The sequence below is a fragment of the Pistacia vera genome, unplaced genomic scaffold (genome assembly GCF_008641045.1).
Source record: "Pistacia vera cultivar Batoury unplaced genomic scaffold, PisVer_v2 Contig244, whole genome shotgun sequence".
NCBI classification, from domain to species: Eukaryota; Viridiplantae; Streptophyta; class Magnoliopsida; order Sapindales; family Anacardiaceae; genus Pistacia; species Pistacia vera.
In genome coordinates this window covers 535,332-555,272 of record NW_022196051.1, presented here as the reverse complement: position 1 = coordinate 555,272, position 19,941 = coordinate 535,332, and the positions used below count along the sequence as shown (strand labels likewise).

The 19,941-nt window shown below is 30.5% G+C and overlaps 1 protein-coding gene across 1 annotated transcript; it reads left to right on the top strand.

Annotated features, from left to right (window-relative positions):
• Positions 1–1,014: 1,014 nt before the first annotated feature.
• Positions 1,015–2,277, top strand: LOC116131839 (UPF0481 protein At3g47200-like). The gene has a single exon (XM_031417505.1). It carries the CDS (start codon positions 1,015–1,017, stop codon positions 2,275–2,277), a length of 1,263 nt encoding a protein of 420 aa, XP_031273365.1.
• The last annotated feature ends 17,664 nt before the right edge of the window (positions 2,278–19,941 follow it).

Below are 19,941 nucleotides of genomic sequence, written 5' to 3'. Positions count from 1 at the left end.
TTAATTTTTTTTTTTAAATATAAAAATTAAGAAAAAGGAACTGTTAAGTATGAAAAACACCTAAATTTTTTTGAAATATTCAAAATAAGAAATATGAATAATTAAAAAAAATAGAAAGATCTAAAAAATCAAAGATAAAATAACCTAAAAATTTAGAAAAAGTTTTAAGAAGTAAAAATAAATTAATGCAAATCTTTTAAAAAAAAAAAAAAATGGTTAAAAGAAAGCAGTCTTAGCCATAGAGGCCAATGTTGGCAAATGTTTTTTAGATTTTTTGTTTTAAGGTTTTTAAGTGTTTTTTTTAATTATTCTTAATTTTTTAATTCTTTTTTATTTAAATATTTTATGATTTTAGGCTAAGGTTTGTATTATTAAAGATTTTTTTAAATTTCTATTTAATTTTAAATTTTTTATTTAAAAGTGAGTTGTATACAAATTTTATAGTAAAATAGTCAAATTCAAGATATGATTAGGATAAATTATAATTGTGTTTAGTCAAAAAAGTCAACTCCCCTATTTTGGGGGTCTGTGTCGTAGTGTTTAGAATTTCTGGATTTTGAAGGGTGTAAACATTGACCATTAATGAGTATAAAAATTTTTGACGCGTTTACTCTTTTACCTTTTATCCTGTTAAAACTGAGAAAGAGTAAGTAGGTTTAGAGTGATTTTCCATATATAAGAGAGTTTCCTTAGTATATATTGGACATCAATAATGTTACGTTTACTCACGAACTTATTAATCATCTTATTCACTTTTGTTAAAATTACATATGATACCCGTACTATGCTTATAGTATCCATACTATGTTTTATATTTACACACGTTAATAAGTTCGTGAGTAAACATAGCATTACTCTATTGGACATATGCTTTATATATATATAAAATGCTATTTTATGAAATCTAATTAATATTAATATCAAAAAAAAAAAAAAATGATCTCTATTTGAGGGTTAATTTTATTGTTGTTGTTCATGTTGTTAACTAGGATGTACGATAATATGAACATAGAAATGAATTCTTCCATTGATGGAGAGGTCCGTGAGGAACGACACTTAATCGTAAATATGCTAATTCACAATTGGGAAGCCTCGCAGAATCGTCATATTGATTGTTGTATTTATAGAGTCCCTACACGTATTCGTAAAGTAAACGAAGAAACTTACACTCCTCAAGCAATTTCAATAGGCCCTTTTCATCATCAGAAAACAGAATTAGGCATCATGGAAAATCTAAAAGAGGGATATGTAGATCACTTTTTCTCACGAACAACTCTTGAGAAACGTGAGAAAGTTTTAGCCTTCATCCAAGAGCACGAGCTGAAGATACGAGATTGTTATTCAGAACCTTGTACGCTTAACAATGATGACTATGTAACGATGATTCTACGTGATGCTATTTTTATCATAGAGGTCTTCTTGAGCAATTATGAGCAAGATGATGAGCAAGATAGTGTTCCGGAAATTAAACCAACAGAAAAATTAGCTTTAATGTTGGACTTTATATTACTGGAAAATCAACTTCCATATTTTTTACTTGAGGGATTATACAAGATAGTTGTCAGTAGACCTCCCTTCATTAATCTTTGTTGTGATTTCTTCCGCCGTCCCAATGAGATGTTTGATAGCGTACCTGATCAATCAGAGATTAAACATTTCACCGATTTGCTAAGAGTTGCTCTAGTGAAAAGCTACCCGCAACAGAAGTCAAAGAAGCAGTCACATGAGGTAAATAGTGATGTTGATTTACCTAGTGCGGCGAAGCTACATGAATCAGGAGTGAAATTCAGTGCTAGTCAAATGGAATGCTTATTTGACATAAAATTTGAAGAAGGCGAGTTGAGAATACCACAATTATCAGTTGACAATGCGACAGAAACTATACTTCGGAACATAATGGCTTTGGAGCAATGTTACTATCCATATACTACTCTCGTCTGTGATTATGTTGAACTACTAGATTCTCTTATAGACGAAAAAAGCGATTTGGATTTGCTTGTTAAGGAGGGAATTATTTCCAATCGTATGGGCAACAGTACGTCAATAGTACGTATGGTTAACAACCTTTGCACACAAATTACCATAAATAGAGTTCATTACGAAGATATTTCTAAGCGACTGAAAAAACACTATAATGAACCTTGCAATCATACCTGCGCAAAATTGAAAAGTGTGTATTTCAGCGATCTCTGGACAGGTACTGCAACTATTGCTGCTGCTGTACTCTTGATACTTACATTTATGCAAACTGTGGCTTCTTTTTTGCAATTGAAATAGATGTATTACTTTGCATTTGAAAGCTTTTCGATTTAATAATTAATAATAAAGTCTTGCTATTTATGTATTATTCACTTTTTATATATGTTTATATGTTTAATCATTCACCATAATCAATCTTTTCAATTTTAAAACCACTATTGTACATTAAATCAATCATTTCGTTAAATCCATCTTTCATTGTTAAATCAATCTAAATTTGATAAGAAAAAACTATTAACTATTGTGAAAGTCAGCAGAGAAAACAATTGAAGAAGAGGTTTCTATCAGTTATTGCTAAATCTAATTCAATTCTCTAATCCACCGAGAAAAAATTTTGCAAGCCTAAACCAATTTCAGTAGGTCTTATTGCCTTAATCTTAAGATATATATAACGTATTTTGATTTGATAAAATAATATGATCTAGCCTAGGTTTCAAAATTGTAAATCATGTATGTTCTCAACCGTACCGTAAGATAAGTTAAAAGCCTCTCTATATATGAACTGTATAAAATAAATTATAAAAAAAAAAATAATGCTAAAAGTTAGTGCAGACACCATCCCGTTAAAAATATTTTATAGTTTGTCTTAAAGATAATATTTTTTAAATCTTGGGTTAACGGTTGTTAATTAAATAGGTAACATGTGGATATGTTTACCTAACTACCTCGTAATATGTTTCTTTCTATAAAGTAAAGATTTTTTTTTTAAGATACCGTAATTGGCCACCCCTTGATACAATTGGAACTCAATAGCGGGAGGGGGCTGGTTCTCTATCCATCCAACCAATAGAATAAAAATTTCACGTTGACAAAATAGTGGAATCTTATTTCATCACTCTTTCCACGTGCCTTTCCTCTGCCCATTTTATTTTAAAATGAACTTGACCTAGTTAGCCGGTGATCATTTAAAGATAAGCTTTCTTTCAAACCGTTGGATTGAAATATGTGCACAATTGAAGCAATATATATAACGGCTTTGGAGCAGTTCTATCAAATTGATATACTGATCTGATACAAAATTCACCCACACTAGTTCTACACTTTCAGGAAGCGAAGCAAACAATCCAGAAGAAGAGAGTTTCTTTATAATAAAACTTGCTCTCAGATGAATAATCCCAACAAGATTAAAAAACAATCAATCACATAACAATCAATAGGTATCAAGATATAAAGAGAAAAACAAGAAAAATAAAAGAGACAGTCAATTTTAGTGGTTCAGCATTCAAGGCCTACGTCCATTCTTCAAGGCAAGGTAGTATTTCATTGAATCTGCAATATCCTTAGATTTACATATCATATTAACCTTTAAATCCAATAACAAGAAAGAATCACACCTGATTAATTGATAAACTCTAACCACTTTGATTCCAATAAACTCTCTCGCACTCTCTACTAACCAAATGTGAGTTTTTATACAATCAAAGGGTCTCAGCATCAGTTTCCACCTGGAATCAAGCTTCCTTCCTATTGTAGGATGAAGATCAAGAAGAATCTTAACCGAATGGTGTGACATTGCAAAAAGAGAGAGAGCAACTGAATTTGTTTTTGCTGTAGGTGAATGAATGCCACGCCACGAAGACAAAGCTAAAATTGATCCTCCATTCTCCAAAACGGCCACAATATTTGACTTTTCAAACATTAAAAATGACTTGCTGACTTGGCAGTGACATGGCAAAGAAGTGTCAAACTCATCACAATTCTCCACCTTGGTACTTGCTTTGACATACCAGAAAACTAACCCATGCCTTGGAATCCTTGATCATCATCATTCAACGTGTAATAGGCTCATACAGAGCTTATGTTTATCAGCAGTAACTGGCTTTGTAAGCATGTCTGATGCTTTCGAGATGAAGAGAAAACCACATTGCAAAGAGTAAGGGAGCGACTAGAGAGATACCGTAGATATTAATACATGCCTGTGGGCTACGGTAGTAGGAACTCTGTGAATGAAATAAAGACAATAACAGGAACAAAATATAATAGTAAAACAAATCAAATAGTAAACAAAGAAAATAACACGTGCGATTTACCCTGCTTCACCCAATGTGGGCTACATCCAGCTGAGTCAATATTATTGCAATATGTCTCACCTCTCTCGTTTACAATGAATGAATTGCTCTCACACACATAATAAGAGAAAAGTATGTTTATATACTAAGTTTAAGAGATTAAACCTAGTTTTATAAGGATTCATATTTCTAAGCTCAACTGAATAAGGAATTAATAACTTAAAAGAAATCCTAAAGCGGTTATACATGGAAAAGCCCAAAACCGTCTATGGGCTCGGGGGCGTTACCCATTCATGCTGAAGTAGTCGACAACTCCAACACTCTGGACACTGGTGCTTTCGAAACTGACCAAAGACAACTATCTTTTTTCAAGCAAAATTACTCAGGTTTTCATGCACTTACTTTTCTTATTTGTCTTTATGATTTGTTTAAGTTATTTACCTTTCATGCATTTTTAGCTAATTGATGTTCGCTTGGAAGAAATTATTAACTATATATATATGAAATGGAATGATTTTCTAGTATGACTCAAGACAGAACTTTGTTAACTTGTCATCCCATCTAAAAACTTAAGTAAAAACTTAAGTAATAGGCCAGAGCTTAACATTATATTAGTCTAATAAACTCCTTTACATGAAATTTGATTTTTTTTTTTTTTTTCAATTTTTCTTGATCCAGTTGAAAGTAGGGATTCGAACTTTAAAACTTTGGTTTTGATACTATGTTAACATTATATTTGTTTAATAAACATTTCCAGCCAAATATTTAAGAAACTTAGTTTCATTATTTTTTCTAACTATATAATTAGAATAAGCATGGAAGAGTTAACTTTTATTTGAAAATTTTTGCCTTTTTTGGTCGTTAAACCCTAAATTTTTTGTCAAGTACTCCCTTTATATTCAACTATATATACATATGTGGTATAGCTAGCTAGCTACTCTTTGTTGGTTAATGAGAAAATTAAAAGCTAGTGCAGGTTGAAAAAATGAAAAGAAACTAAATGTGTGTTAATTGGTTAATGAGAAAACGGAGAGAAAGTATTAATTAAAAAATGTTTGGTTTTGATTTATTGTTTAATGGATGGGTTTAACAGATGATATCCTGGTCAAAATTATTTCCTCATCTAAACTTGAGGGATCAAAATATTAAATTTTAATTAAACCCTTTAGTTATTAACAGTAATTGATGCTGTTAATTATATTATTATTTAAAGAAATTTGGGAGTATTTATTTTTAATTCAAAATGACGTGATATACTCTTATTACTTACATAGATTATAAGGTTATTTAAACCCTCTAAGTTTTTCCTAAATCTATTAGGTATTGGCAATAATTATGAATCCGTTGGTGTCAGGATTCTTTGATTAGTTTTGAGCAAATGAGGCAAAACGACCTTAATTCCCAGCTTTGACTTAATCTCCAGCAGCCCCCAGCACCATCCGCCCACCCACTTTAAATCTATATCCAACAGGCCCCAAAAACCCATTAACCCCAACCTACCCCCCGCGTGAGAATTTAAAAAAAAAAATTTATTAAATTATAAAAAATAAATTAAAAAATCTAAAAAAATATATAATAAGTCTTAAATATTAGAAATAAGAAATCTGAAAAAAATATAAATATCTGAAAAAATTAAAGATAAAAAATCTAAAAACTAATTAAAAACATTTTTTTTTTTCTTAAAACAAATCTCAAAAAATGGTGGTCTTTGCCATCGTGGCTGACATTGGCCCGTAGCTCGATAGTAGAACTTGGCAAAATGTTTTTAGATTATAGCTCCTTTTTTTAAGGTTGTTTAAATAAGTTTTTGAAGTATTCCTAATTTTTTTGACTCTTTAAATTTTTTATTTTGAATTCTTTTTCATTTAAATATTTGCGATTTTAGATTAAGGGTTTATATTATTTAAGACTTTTTTTTTAATTTTATTTAGTTTTTTTATTTTCTTATGTAGAAATAAGTTGTTGACAAATTTTTGAGTAAAATAGTCAAGTTCAAGATATGATTCGGATAAATTGAAATTGTGTTTTGTCAAAAATCAAAATTAGTCGACTCCCATATTTATGGGGGTCTGTGGGGTACTGTGTAGAGTTTTTTGGTGTGTAATTGAGTTTTTGAGTTTGAAGGGGTGTAAAATAATTACCCTTAATTATTGTAAAAAATTAGGTACATTTATTCTTTTACTCTTTATCCAGTTAAAACTAGTTTGACTGATGACTGCTGGGGGTTCCGAATAGTTACCAATATTTGAGGGGGTTTAACGTAATCCCTCATATATATTGGGCATTTGTAACAATGTATATATCCAAGATCCATAGAGCCAAAGTTCATGCGCAATCTGTCTTATATATTCATAAAATAAATTCTAAATACTATTTTATGTAATTAATATCAATATCAAAGACAAAAATGATCTCTGTTTGAGGTTTAATTTTATCATTGTTGTTATGTTATTAACTAGGATGTACTACAGTATGAACATGGAGAAGAGTTCTTCCATTAACCAGGATCAGTAGAGGGGTGAGCACGGGTAGAATCGAAACCTGCGGATAGAACCGGAACCGAAACCAGAAACTACCCGGAACCGACACTATGTGGGTAGGTTCCGGTTTCATTTTATTGGAACAGATATTGTACAGTTCTGGTTTCGGTTCTTGTGTGTAGAGGAATCGGAACTGAAACATGGAAAAAGAACCTAAAACGGGTACCCTGTTTGGAACCTGTAGCGGGTACCCGATTTAGAACCTATTTGGAACCAATTTTTGGAACCTGTTTTAGAACCTGCTTGGAACCTGTTTTGGAACCTGTTTTAGAACCTGTTTGAAACCTGTTTTGGAACCTGTTTGGAACCTGTTTGGAACCTGTTTTGGAACCTGAACTGCAATGAAATAATTGTGAAATGTGAATAATAGGGGGTTTCTATTATTTTACATATAAAAAAATTTAAAATAGAAAAAGTTAAATTTTTAGAATAACCTAATTAAATAAATATACAATTATACTTATTACATATATTACACCATATTAAAAACTTTAATATATTATAATATATTAATATTAAAGTTTTGATTAACTAAGTGAATAATTAGAATTATGATCCAATTAAAAGTATTTTAAATTTTTAATGTTATTAAAATAATTATTTTTGAATAAAATATAATATTTGATTGAATAATAATATATTTAGTTATTTACTTCAATTATCAAGTTCTAAGTATATCTATAGCAAATTAGCAATTAATTAATTATATATGATAAATTGATAAACATTAATAAATTTTATTACTAGTTAAATATCATACTTAATCAATTATAACATTACATTATAGTTAAATGATTACTTAATTAATTATAATTTTATAAAATTACTTAATTGATTTATAATATAATTAATTATAGCATTACATTAATTGATTACTACTTAATTAATTGACTTATAAGTTATAACATTTAGTATATTACTTAATTAAATAGTTAGAAATTTAATTAATTATAGCATTACATTATAGATTTATAGTATAATTACTTAATCAATTATAACAATTCATTATAAACATTAGTACAAACTTAATTAAATGATTAAAAATTTAATTAATTATAATATTACATTAAAGATTTATAGCATGATTACTTAATTCATTATAACATTACATTATAATATGATTACATAATTAATTATAACATTACATAATTAAATGATTACTTAATTAATTATGACATTATATTATAAACATTAGTAATTTACTAATTTACACAATACTTAATTAAATAATTAGAATTTTATTAATTATAACATTACATTATAAATTTATAGTATGATTACTTAATTAATTATAGCATTCTATTATAAACAATATTATAATACTTAATTAAATGATTAACAATTTAATTAATTATAATTAAATAGTATATTACTTAATTAATTATAACATTATAATTTATATTGTAGTATGATCACTTAATTAATTATAACATTACATAATTAAATGATTACTTAATTAATTATGAAATTATATTATAAACATTAAACATAAGTAATTAATTAAATTATTAGAAATTTAATTGATTATAACATTACAGTTAAATAACTATTTAAATAATTATAAGTATTTATAACATTAAATTATAGTATGATCACTTAATTAATTATAACATTACATTATAATTTAATAATTACTTAATTAATTACAACATTATTATATTACATTATAAACATTATTAATTTATAATATTAAATTTACAGGTCATGAGTTACATTGGATACAAATGAATGAGTAATCAAAATTTGTTAGGGGTGTATTTGTAAACTTTTAAGGTATTTTTGTTATTTTTTAAACTAATAGGGGGGTAATTAATTTTGTATAGGATACCCGGGAAAGGAACCGGAACCTGCATTTTAGGTTCTGGTTCCTTGAATTGAAGAACCTGCACTGTGCAGTTCTGGTTTCGGTTCCTTTTTTTGGGAACTACACTGTGCGGTTCTGGTTCCGGTTCCCTCGGAAAATGTAGGATACTCGGAACCGCTCACCCCTAATCAGTACAATAATTGGCTAATTGACATTAAGGAAGACTGGGAGCCTGATCTTTCAAAGTGTTATATTTATAGTCCCTGAAAGTATTCGTAAAGGAAATGCAGAAGCCTACACTCCTAAAAGAATAATACTACACATACATCATTCCCATACAACATTTTTCATACAACATTATGTGGCAATATATGATTGGCTAATTTAAAGTTAAAATTAAATTTTCACTCAATCATATCTTGCCACATAATGTTGTATGAAAAATGTTATATAAAAATGATGTATGTGTAGTATTACTCCTCCTAAAATAGTTTCAATAGGCCATTTTCACAATGGTAAATTAAAAGACATGGAAAAGAAAAAATCGAGATATGTAAAAGACTTACGCGACCGAACACCTCGTGAGAAATTTGACGAAGTTTCCAACTTCATCAAAGACCAAGAGAAAATGATTCGAAAGAGCTTCTGAGAGGAGAGTTGCGCGTATGTAGAGATGATTCTACGTGATGCTATTTTTATCATAGAGCTCCTTATAAAGGATTTTGAGAGAGATATTGGAAGTGACATTTTTCTATGTATACTAGCGCAAAGATATGGTTTAAAGTCGGACTTGCTATTAATGGGAAATCAACTTCCATATTTTTCACTTGAGGGATTATACAAGTTAGTTGCCAGTAGTCCTTCGTTCAATGATATTTGTATTAACTTCTTCAGGTTTCGGAAGTTTGGTGGTAGTGTGCGTGACAAAAAAAAGTTTTAACATTTCACCGATTTGCAAAGAGCTATTCTAGTGGAAAAGTTCCCGGCACATGAGATTGATCATGAAGATGATGATGTTTCTATACCTTGTGCCACAAAGCTACATGAATCAGGAGTGAAATTTAAACTTGCTCCTTGTTGATGCTCACTTTAAGCACCAACGAATTCTCACATGCGTATCGTTGATTGGCCGTTAAATACACGTGAGAATGGAATATATAAAGCGAAATAAATGCAAAGGGAGTTTTTTAAGTGGTTCGGATGCTAAGGTAGCAAGTCCTACGTCCACTGATTTGTATTGATGTTAGTGTGGGTCAGGTCGCGACTGCGGGCTGACTTACATAAGTTGAAAAAGTAAAAATGTTTACAGGAGAGAGAGAGATTTCTTTGTATGAAAAATGGCCGAATCCCCTTAATGAAGGGGTCTCCTTCATTTTATATCAAACTGAAGCGTATAATCATCATTAAATCCATAGTTTTGTGTGATGGTCAGGATATAATCCGGCTTTACGTCCCATTTTCCTTTTCCCAAGCTGACATCGCACGACTTATTGCAGGGAAATGGACGCGTGTGAGCTCCATATCATTTGACAGGTCTGACGTGTGCGTGTTGCTCTGACGGGAGCAGGTCACCCTTCACGTGACTTTCCCACGTCAGCCCTTTATTTTCCTGGGCATAACACTCCTAGAAGAGAATGCCGACTTGTGATCAGATTTGAAGAAGGCGAGTTGACAATACCAAAGTTAACCGTTAACCACAAGACAGATACTAAATTTCGGAACGTAATGGCTTTGGAGCAATGTTGCTATCCAAATCGAACTATCGTCTGTGATTATGTTTTACTATTAGGCTCTCTTATCGAAGACAAAAGGGATGCGCAGTTGCTTGTAGATAAGGAAATTATTTGGAACGAGATGGGCGACAGTGAGGCATTAGCAAATTTGTTTAACAAAATTGCAATTGAAATTCCTTTAGCTGGAAATCATTACAATAAAATTTATCAGGATCTGAGGGCATATCATGATGATCCATATAACCAAAACAGGGTAAAATTGAAAAGAATGTATTTTAGCGATATCTGGAGAGGTACAGCAACTATTGCAGCTGCTGTTCTCTTGATACTCACTTTTATACAAACCATGTCTTCTGTCACGCGTTAATTTGAATTAGATGTATTAGATTAATTAATTAATTATGTTGCATTTGAAGCTTTGTCGATTTAATAATTAATAATAAAGCCTTTCTATTTATATATTATTCCATTTTTGTGTATGTTTATATGCTTAATCATTTTCCGTAATCATCTCTTTTAGTTTTTAAACCACTGTTGTATATTAAATCAAGAAAAATATTACACATACAAAGAGTCTATATAAAATCTTTCATACAAAATGACTTTGTCAAAAAATGATTAGATTAATTATATAAATAATCAACTTAAAAAAGGCACATTAAATGATGGTGAATGGCATAACAATATCAGAATACTGTCACGTTATTTTTTATGTATGACTTTGTATGAACGTTTTGTATGAGTAATATTATTCTTAAATCAATTAGTTCATTAAATCCATTTTTAATTGTTAAATCAATCTTAATTAGACAAGAAAAAGCTATTACCTTTGGTGAATCAATTGAAGAAGAGGTTTCTATTAATTATTGCTAAATCTAATACAATTCTCTCGTCCACCAAGAAATTTTTTACAAGGCTAAACCAATTTCAGTAGGTCAGACTGCCATAATCTTAAGAATAACATATTTTGATTTGATAATAAAAATTGAATTAAAGATATTTCATATAAAATATATGATCTAATCTATGTTTCAGGATTACCGTAGGATAAGTTAAAAGCTTATGAACTTTATTAAAAAAATTAGAGTAAACGACATATTCCCACCCAAGGTTTGACGAAATCAGGTGAGTACCACAGTTTCCATTTATTCCATATTCACACCCTTAAAGTAACAGTGTTATGAACTTTTAGGGTTTAGGACGTGCAATTACCATAATGCCCCTAACCCTAAATTAATAAATTATGTTTTAACCCCTAATTTATTAGAATTATAAAACTTACCATTTTATTTTCAAATTATATCAAAAACACCCCCGGTCATTACACACCCTCATCGGAAATAGCCCAATCTGGGCTGTTTCCGACGACGTCGAACGTCCTGGTCACTCCATCACCTTCCCCGTATTCCATCGTCCAAAACCCCTCTCATTCCCGACTCATTTGCCCCTCCATCGCCTGCACCATTAGACTTAGGGTTTTGACGTTCTTCATCGGATTCCGGTCGATTCCGGCGGTGAAAATCCATTGGACACCACCAATGAAACCACCGTTACCAGATCTATAAATTCCCCATCCCCAGCAGCCGTCTCGTCGTCATTCGCCGGCTGAGAGTTCGTGTTTTTCGGCCGTTTTTCGATGAAGCGTGGACGGCAAACGGTGAGCTGCCGTGACTGAAAACGTTAGGGTTTTTGTAGCGAGGATTGGAGGAGTCAAATGGTGGTGACAGGTGTTTGGGTGGAAAAATCGCCGGAAAAGAGCGAAAAAGTTTACCGACGGTGGTCTGCTAACTGCGCCGGAGGACTGTTACAGGCGGTGGTCTGCTAACGTGCACCGCCCATGTAAAATGACCAATTTACCCTTTTACCGTTATATCAAACGTTTTTCCGTCACTTTAAGGTGGGAATCTGAATAAATTGACCCTGTGGTACTCACTTGAGATTTCGTCAAACCTTGGGTGCAATATGTCCTTTACTCAAAAAATTAATGCTAAAGTAGTGCAACATCACCCTTTCAAACATATTTTATAGTTTTCTCTTATATATAATATATATATATAATATATATATATATTATATATATATATATATATATATATATATATATATATATATATATATATATCTATAATATATATGTGTGTGTGTGTGTGTAAAATCTTGGGTTAACAATTGTTAATTAAATAGACAACATGTGAACGTCACAGCATGTCTACAACGTGGGATTCCTAACGTAAGTGTTCCCTTATTTAATTCCTTTCGAGAAGGCAGATGGATCAAATTAGCTCTTAATCTGCATCCCCCAAAGGAAACTTGTGTTCAGGATTGCTTAAATAAATTCAATTTTAAGGAGGAATCTATATATATATATTCTAAATACCATTGTCACTAGATGAAGAAACGTGGGGGGCAAATTTGATCTAATTAATAATTTATAATTAGAAGACAATTTTAGATAACTATTCTATAATATATATTTCTTTTCTATATACTAAAGATTTCATTGGTGATGTAAGAGTGGAATCTTATTTCATTAACATGACAATAATGGTTGACTTTTTAATCTCGTTTTTTTAACTTTTGGATTGAAATACATTATAATCTAAGATTAATGAGAATCATTATCCCATTCTAATCCTAATTCTCATTCATTTCCACAAATCAAACAAGGTCTAATACCCTCAATTTTGAATAAATTGGAAGAATATAACTCTTGAAAAAACAGAAAAAAGAAATCATAATGATAAAAGGTGCTGCTAATGGGAGTGTGTTTCATAACGGTAAACAATTTTATTATAGGGCAACGTTATATAATTGTTCAAGCTTTTAAAACCTGGCCCAACCCAACCGATTGAACCGGTTCAACCAGGAACCGGTGATCAGAATGGGTCGGTTCATATAAAAAACTAGATTTATTAATTAACCCGCTTTAGACCGTGGTTGGACAAGTTTTTTGTAACAAACCGCCAGTCCTGGTTCAATCTGACAAGTAAACCGTATTTTTATTATTTTTTTATGTCATGTTAACGTCAGAATGATGTTATCATGCTGACATTAGCATGATGACATCACGATTCAACTCGATGATTGAACTGATTCATTCAGCTAACCCGATAACCGGATCGGATCACTCTCGGGTCGGGTTTTAAAATCTTGTAATTGTTCTTTCTCACCAACATTTAAGTATTATATGTCATCTTGTACGGTAAGACGACGCAATAACTCTGGCGTAGTCTCCACCGAAATACTACACAAATTGCCACGTCGTTCAATTTATCCCAGTATTACGCATATTTTTTGCCGTATATGCGATGGATTACTAGAGCTAGTTGACCACGTTAGGCGACATAAATTTACGTTGTATTCTAATTCCGAAAAACGATGCAACATATTGCGTCGTCTCGTCTATACAACAACCAATGCTATACGACAAAATTATGGCACATTATTTTGCGTCGTTCAAAAATAATAATAACAAAATATTGTCAAAAACCGACAACCTTGTGGCGTCGTTTTAGATGCTTATTCCAGTAGTGTTAATCATTTAGCCTAATCATCTCTTTGGTGTTTTAAACCACTGTTATATATTAAATCAATCATTAATTTCAATAAAATGCATTTTTTGTAGTTAAATCAATCTTAATTAAATAAGAAAAAAAATATTGTTGAGAAGTCCCACATCCCTGTGTGAGAGGGTGTGTGTGTATATATAGGGTTATAGGCCTTAACCCAACATGACGCGTTTTGGGCCTGAAGCCCAAAAACAAAACCGTGAGGCCCTATAGTGCCAAAGCAAACAATGTAATGTTGGTCCATTTATAACATGTTATCAACACGATTGCGATGAGAGGGTGCGTTGTGAAGTTCCACATCGCTCCATATGAGAGGAGGTGCATGTATATATGGGGCTATTGGCCTTAACCCAACATGACGTGTTTTGGGCCTGAAGCCCAGAAACAAAACCGTGAGGCCCAATAGTGTTAAAGCTGACAATATCATGTTAGGTCATTTATAACATGTTATCAGTATGATCGCGATGGGGGAGATGTGTTGTGAAGTCCCATATCGCTCCATGTGAAACGGGGTGCATGTATATATGAGACTATAGGCTTTAACCCAACATGACACATTTTGGGCTTGAAGCTAAAAAACAAAATCATGAAGCCCGATAGTGCCAAAACGGACAATATCATATTGGACCATTTATAATAACTATTAACTTTTGTGAAAGTAAGAGAAAACGGTCAAAGAAGAGGCTGCTATTCATTATTGCTAAATCTAATACAATTCTCTAATCCACCAAGAAAATTTTTGCAAGGCTAAACCAGTTTCATTAGGTCTTACTGCGTTAATAAAATAAAATAAAAGATAATTCATATAAAATATTTAATCTAGACTAGGTTTAAGTATTGGATACTATATGTGTTCTCAACCGAAGGATAAGTTAATTAAAAGCCTGTGAACTTCGAAAAATAATTATTAAAAAATCAATGCTAAAAGTTGGTGCAGACACCACCCTGTTACACTTTTTTAATTAAACATATTCTAAAGTTGGTCTTCAACATTACATTTTTAAAATCTTGGGTTAACAATTGGGCAACTTGTGGATAAGGAGAAGAGGAAGCACGTCCCAGCATGAATGTACAGCTAGAATACGGGGATTAATTCTTAAATTTAATTCCGTTATTTAATTATGCCATCTTATTTAGATTACTTTTTATTGGAGAATATAGATTAACTAATTACGAGGAATCTTGATTTACACGACAATAAGTGTTTAAAATTTCCTTTGTTATTGGATGGATCAATGTAGGAGGCCTTTTTAATCAAATATTTTAGAATTAGAAGACAAGTTTACCTAACTATTATGTGTGGGAAGTTAATTAAGAGCCTATGAAATCTTGCTAATTAAAATGATTATTAAAAAAATCAAGGCTAAGAGTTGGTACTGCAGAGACTACGCTATTACCTGGAATTTTAACGCACTCATGCTAATTAAACATAATTTATAATTGGTCTTAAATATAACATTTTTTAGGTTTAGGGTTAAGAATTGATAATTACATAGGCAAATATGAGCCTATTCCTCTTGAAAACTATAATCTTGATATATATATATCTATATCTATATATATATATAATATCTATCTATATATACATATATATATATATAGAGAGAGAGAGAGAGAGAGAGAGAGAGAGAGAGAGAGAGAGAGATCGGCAAAACATGATCGTAAATTTAATTGTTCCCTTATTTAATTATGGCTGCTAATCTTTAATTACTTCCTTTGGAGAATGCAGATGGAACAAACTAGCTCTGCAGCCTCCAAAGGAATCTTGTGTTTAGGATTGCTTAAATAAATTCAATTTTTAACAGGAATCTTTATATATATATATATATGACAGTGAGGTTTTCATCGTCACTAGATGCGTTCAATGTGGAGGCAAATTTTATCCAATTAATATATTTATAATTAGAAGACAATTTCATATAGTTATTCTATAACATATTTCTTTCAGTATATTAAAAATTTCATGTCGTGACATAACAGCGGAATCTTATTTCATTTTAGCGTGATAACATGACAGTAGTGGTTGACTTTACTCTTACTTTTCTCTTTTTGGATTGAAATACATTACAATCTAAGATTAATGAGAATCTTATTTTTTTAGAATTAGAAGACAAAATTCACCTACTATTCTGTAATATATTTCTTTCTATAATATTAAATATTTAACATTGATATGACAGTGGAATCTTAATTCATCACTCTTTCTCCATGCCTTTCCTCTATCTATTTGTTTTTTCAATTGAACTTGACCCTAGCAAGCCTGTGATTTAATGATAATCTTTCTTTTAAACAGTTAGATTGGCATATGCGCACAAAAGACAAACACATTATCAAGGTAAACAACTATATATATATATATAGTGACGGAGCCAACATGGGCCAGGGTTTCTAATTTAATTACAGATTAGAGAAAAAACTATAGTTATAATTGAGGTTAATTAATTAAGTGGGGGACGTTTATTTAATGATAGAATATGTTTAATTAAAATGAGTATGTTAAAATGTCACATCAGTGACTCAGGTAGATGACAAATCCTGAAGAAGAGCATCAAAGTTCCGTAGTTTTATAAATCAATTACAAATCCTGATAAATCAAAATGTATAATTTTATTCGAAAACTATATATATATGCTGCTAATCTTTATTACTTCCTTTGGAGAATGCAGCTGGATCAAACTACTCTGCATCCTCCAAAGGAATCTTGTGGTTAGGATTGCTTAAATACATTCAATTTTAAAGAGGAATCTTGATATATATATGACAGCAAGGTTTACATATCCCATTGTCACTAGATAGGCCAATATGAGGGCAAATTTTGTCAAATTAATATTTTATAATTAGAAGACAATTTCACATAACTATTCTATAATATATTTCTTTTCTATATACTAAAGATTTAATGTCGTGACATAACAGTGAAATCATATTTCATTTTAACGTTATAACTCATAACATGATAATAATGATTGACTCTAATCTCATTTTTTTTTTTTTTTCTCTTTTTTAGATTGAAAATTTGAAATATATTACAATCCAATATTAATTAGAATCATATCCCATTCTAAGTCTCATTCATTTCCCACAAGTGATCAAACATTGTCTAATACTCTCAAATTTGTATAAATTGAAAGAATATAAATTTAAGAAAAATAGAATAAAGAAACTATAATGATAAAAAGGTTGCTAATGGGAGTGTGTTCTTTCTGACCAACATTTAATGTTATATAATTGTTCTCTCTCACCAAAATTTAAGTATTATTTTGTCATCTATTCGTACTCCAAGACGACACAACTCCGGCGTAGTCTCCGCCGAAATACTACATAAACTATCTTATTGGATCAAACTGCACAAAGTCAATAAAAATTGGACAAGGCCATCTTTTAGTTGATGAATGCAGATGGATCAAACTAGCTTTTAATCTACATGGTGAAAGGAATCTTGTGTTTAGGATGACTTAAATAAATAGAGGAATCTTGGTACATATACGACAACACATGTTTATAAATTTCCACTATCAATAGATGGATCAATGTGGGGAATATTTTATCCAATTAATATTTTATAATTAGAAGAGATAATTTGACATAACTATTCTATAACATATATTTTTTTTTTTCTATATATTAAATATTTCATGTCATGACATAATCGTGGAATCTTATTTCATCACGTTGTTCTTTTTTTTTTTTTTTTTTTTTTTTTTTTTCACATACCATTATCTATTTCATTTTAACGTTATAACATGACAAAAGTTGTTAACTTTAATCGCTCGCTGAACTACGGAACTTTGCTGCTCTTCCTCAGGATTTGTCATCCATAAAGACAGTTCTTCTTTAATCTGTGAATTAGAAATTGTTAAAGGCCTTTGTGTAAGTAAAAGGTCGGTGATAACAAAAGGTTCCTTACTTTAGGGGCTAATGTTGCTTGCTTCCAAAATTTCTTCTGTTATTATAATAATAATTAAACGATTTATATTAATCATATAAATTAAAAATAGAAAACATATGGACTAGGTTGTCAGTTGCCAGATAGCCATCACAGATAATCCTCAGCAACGAATATCCAACAACATCGTTGCTAGCACTGATGAATAGGCACAATTGGTCGTCGAATCAAAGTACACTTATTATTGTATCAAATTACTGGGAAAATATATTTAATATTAAAAAAGAAAAATCTAAGTTTGATGTGAGGGGGCTATTGGTTTAATGTATGTTGAGCACTCATATACAAGCTTAATTTTTAGGAAGGATGACAATTTAACCGCAATTATGGATTTAATTATATCTTTTTAAAATTATTGGAAAAATAATTGTTAATTTGCAATGATTTTACATATGAAATGTTTATTAAATAATTTTTTTTTTAATATCTTAGAATTAGAATAAAATTTTATCTAAACAATTTGTAATTACTCCTATTATAGGCGAAAAACATTATAATTTATCACAAATTAATACATTTATGTCATTTATTATTATTTAGGTCATTATTAAATTGAATTTTTGTATGACTGTGGTACCATATACTCCCATTTTATGTTGTGATCACACAATTAAATCTTTTTTTTTTTTTTTAACCAACTGAACATGACCCTAGTGGTTGAATCCACTGTAGTTAATTTTATTTTAATAATTGATTATGCGTATAAGAAGGGAAGCACATTATGAAGGTGAACATGTATATATATATGTGTACTTAAGATGAAGAGGAAAACACATTGCAAAGATAGAGGGAGCGACTACCTAGAGAGATACCATAAACATTAATACATTCCTTTGGGCTTTGGCAGTAGGATTTTGAACTGGTGCCCTCGATACCGACTAGATAACTATCTTTTTTCTGGCGAAATTACCCAGGTTCTCATGCACTTGTTTCATTACTTATTTTTCTTAATGATTTGTTCGAGTTATTTACTTTTAATGTATTTTATATCTATATATATTAAAGATGTATACTAAGGTGAAAATGTACGTGTGTGTGTATATATATATATATATGCAGAAACCGAAGTAGAAGAAACCATAAATAAGCACATCTTTCGGAGCTGTGACAATATTCGTGACAAGAACTCTGAACACTGGTGCTCTAGAACACGCAACAGTTTCTTTCAAATTCAGGCCAAATGTTCTGCAGGTTCGAATGCGCTTGTTTCATTAATTATATACCTAATTATTTCTCTTTATGATTTCTGTATAGTAAAATAATATTAAATACCTTTTAACTATATTATTTGGTTGGAAGAAATATATTAACCATGACATGCATGCATCCATAAAATAGTGTCATCACGATGAGCATTTTTTTTTCCCTTGATAGAACATTCTTCTCCCTCTCTCTCTCTCTCCCCTCTCTCTCTCGATTAGATGGTAATTAACAAATATTTTTAGATCACAACATGTAAATATCAACTCAATATCCATCAATGTTTTTAGTAGAAAAATTAATTAATATTAATATTAATTAGTAGACTTGATAGAATATCTCATAACATCCATTTTGAGAGTAACACCACTACATGTACACATTTTCCTACATTTTCTATTTTAAGTGTGCTGTGAAAATAAGCACCACATGTGGACATCTGTTAATGAGTTGCATAAGTACAAGAACACGTCGAATACAATGACGGAACACAAAAGGGAGGCTCATGGCTGGCTTGTACTGTGCTACAGCCAAGACAACTATTATTTTTTATTTTTAAATAAAAAAAGAGCAGGCTGAGTTATCTACAGTAAGATTGGGTTGTGAAATAAATTACCGGAGTTAACATGACCTTATATACGAGAGTAATTAAATTAACATGACCTTATATCTTATATGAAAGTTTTGATTTATTTCAAAATGTGACTTTAATTTTTATGCGCAAGATTTTTATCTTCTAGTGACAGAAAAGGAAAAACAAATTCTTACATGTCAGAGTTGAAATCTAGATTTTAGGTTTGTACATGGTATAGTTTAGTGTACTATATATTTTAAATACATTTATCATTTATTATTTAGTTGGAATATATTACTTTGGACTA

Coding starts and splice junctions, on each gene's coding strand:
- LOC116131839 (XM_031417505.1), top strand. CDS start 1,015: ATGAATTCTTCCATTGATGGAGAGGTCCGTGAGGAACGACACTTAATC.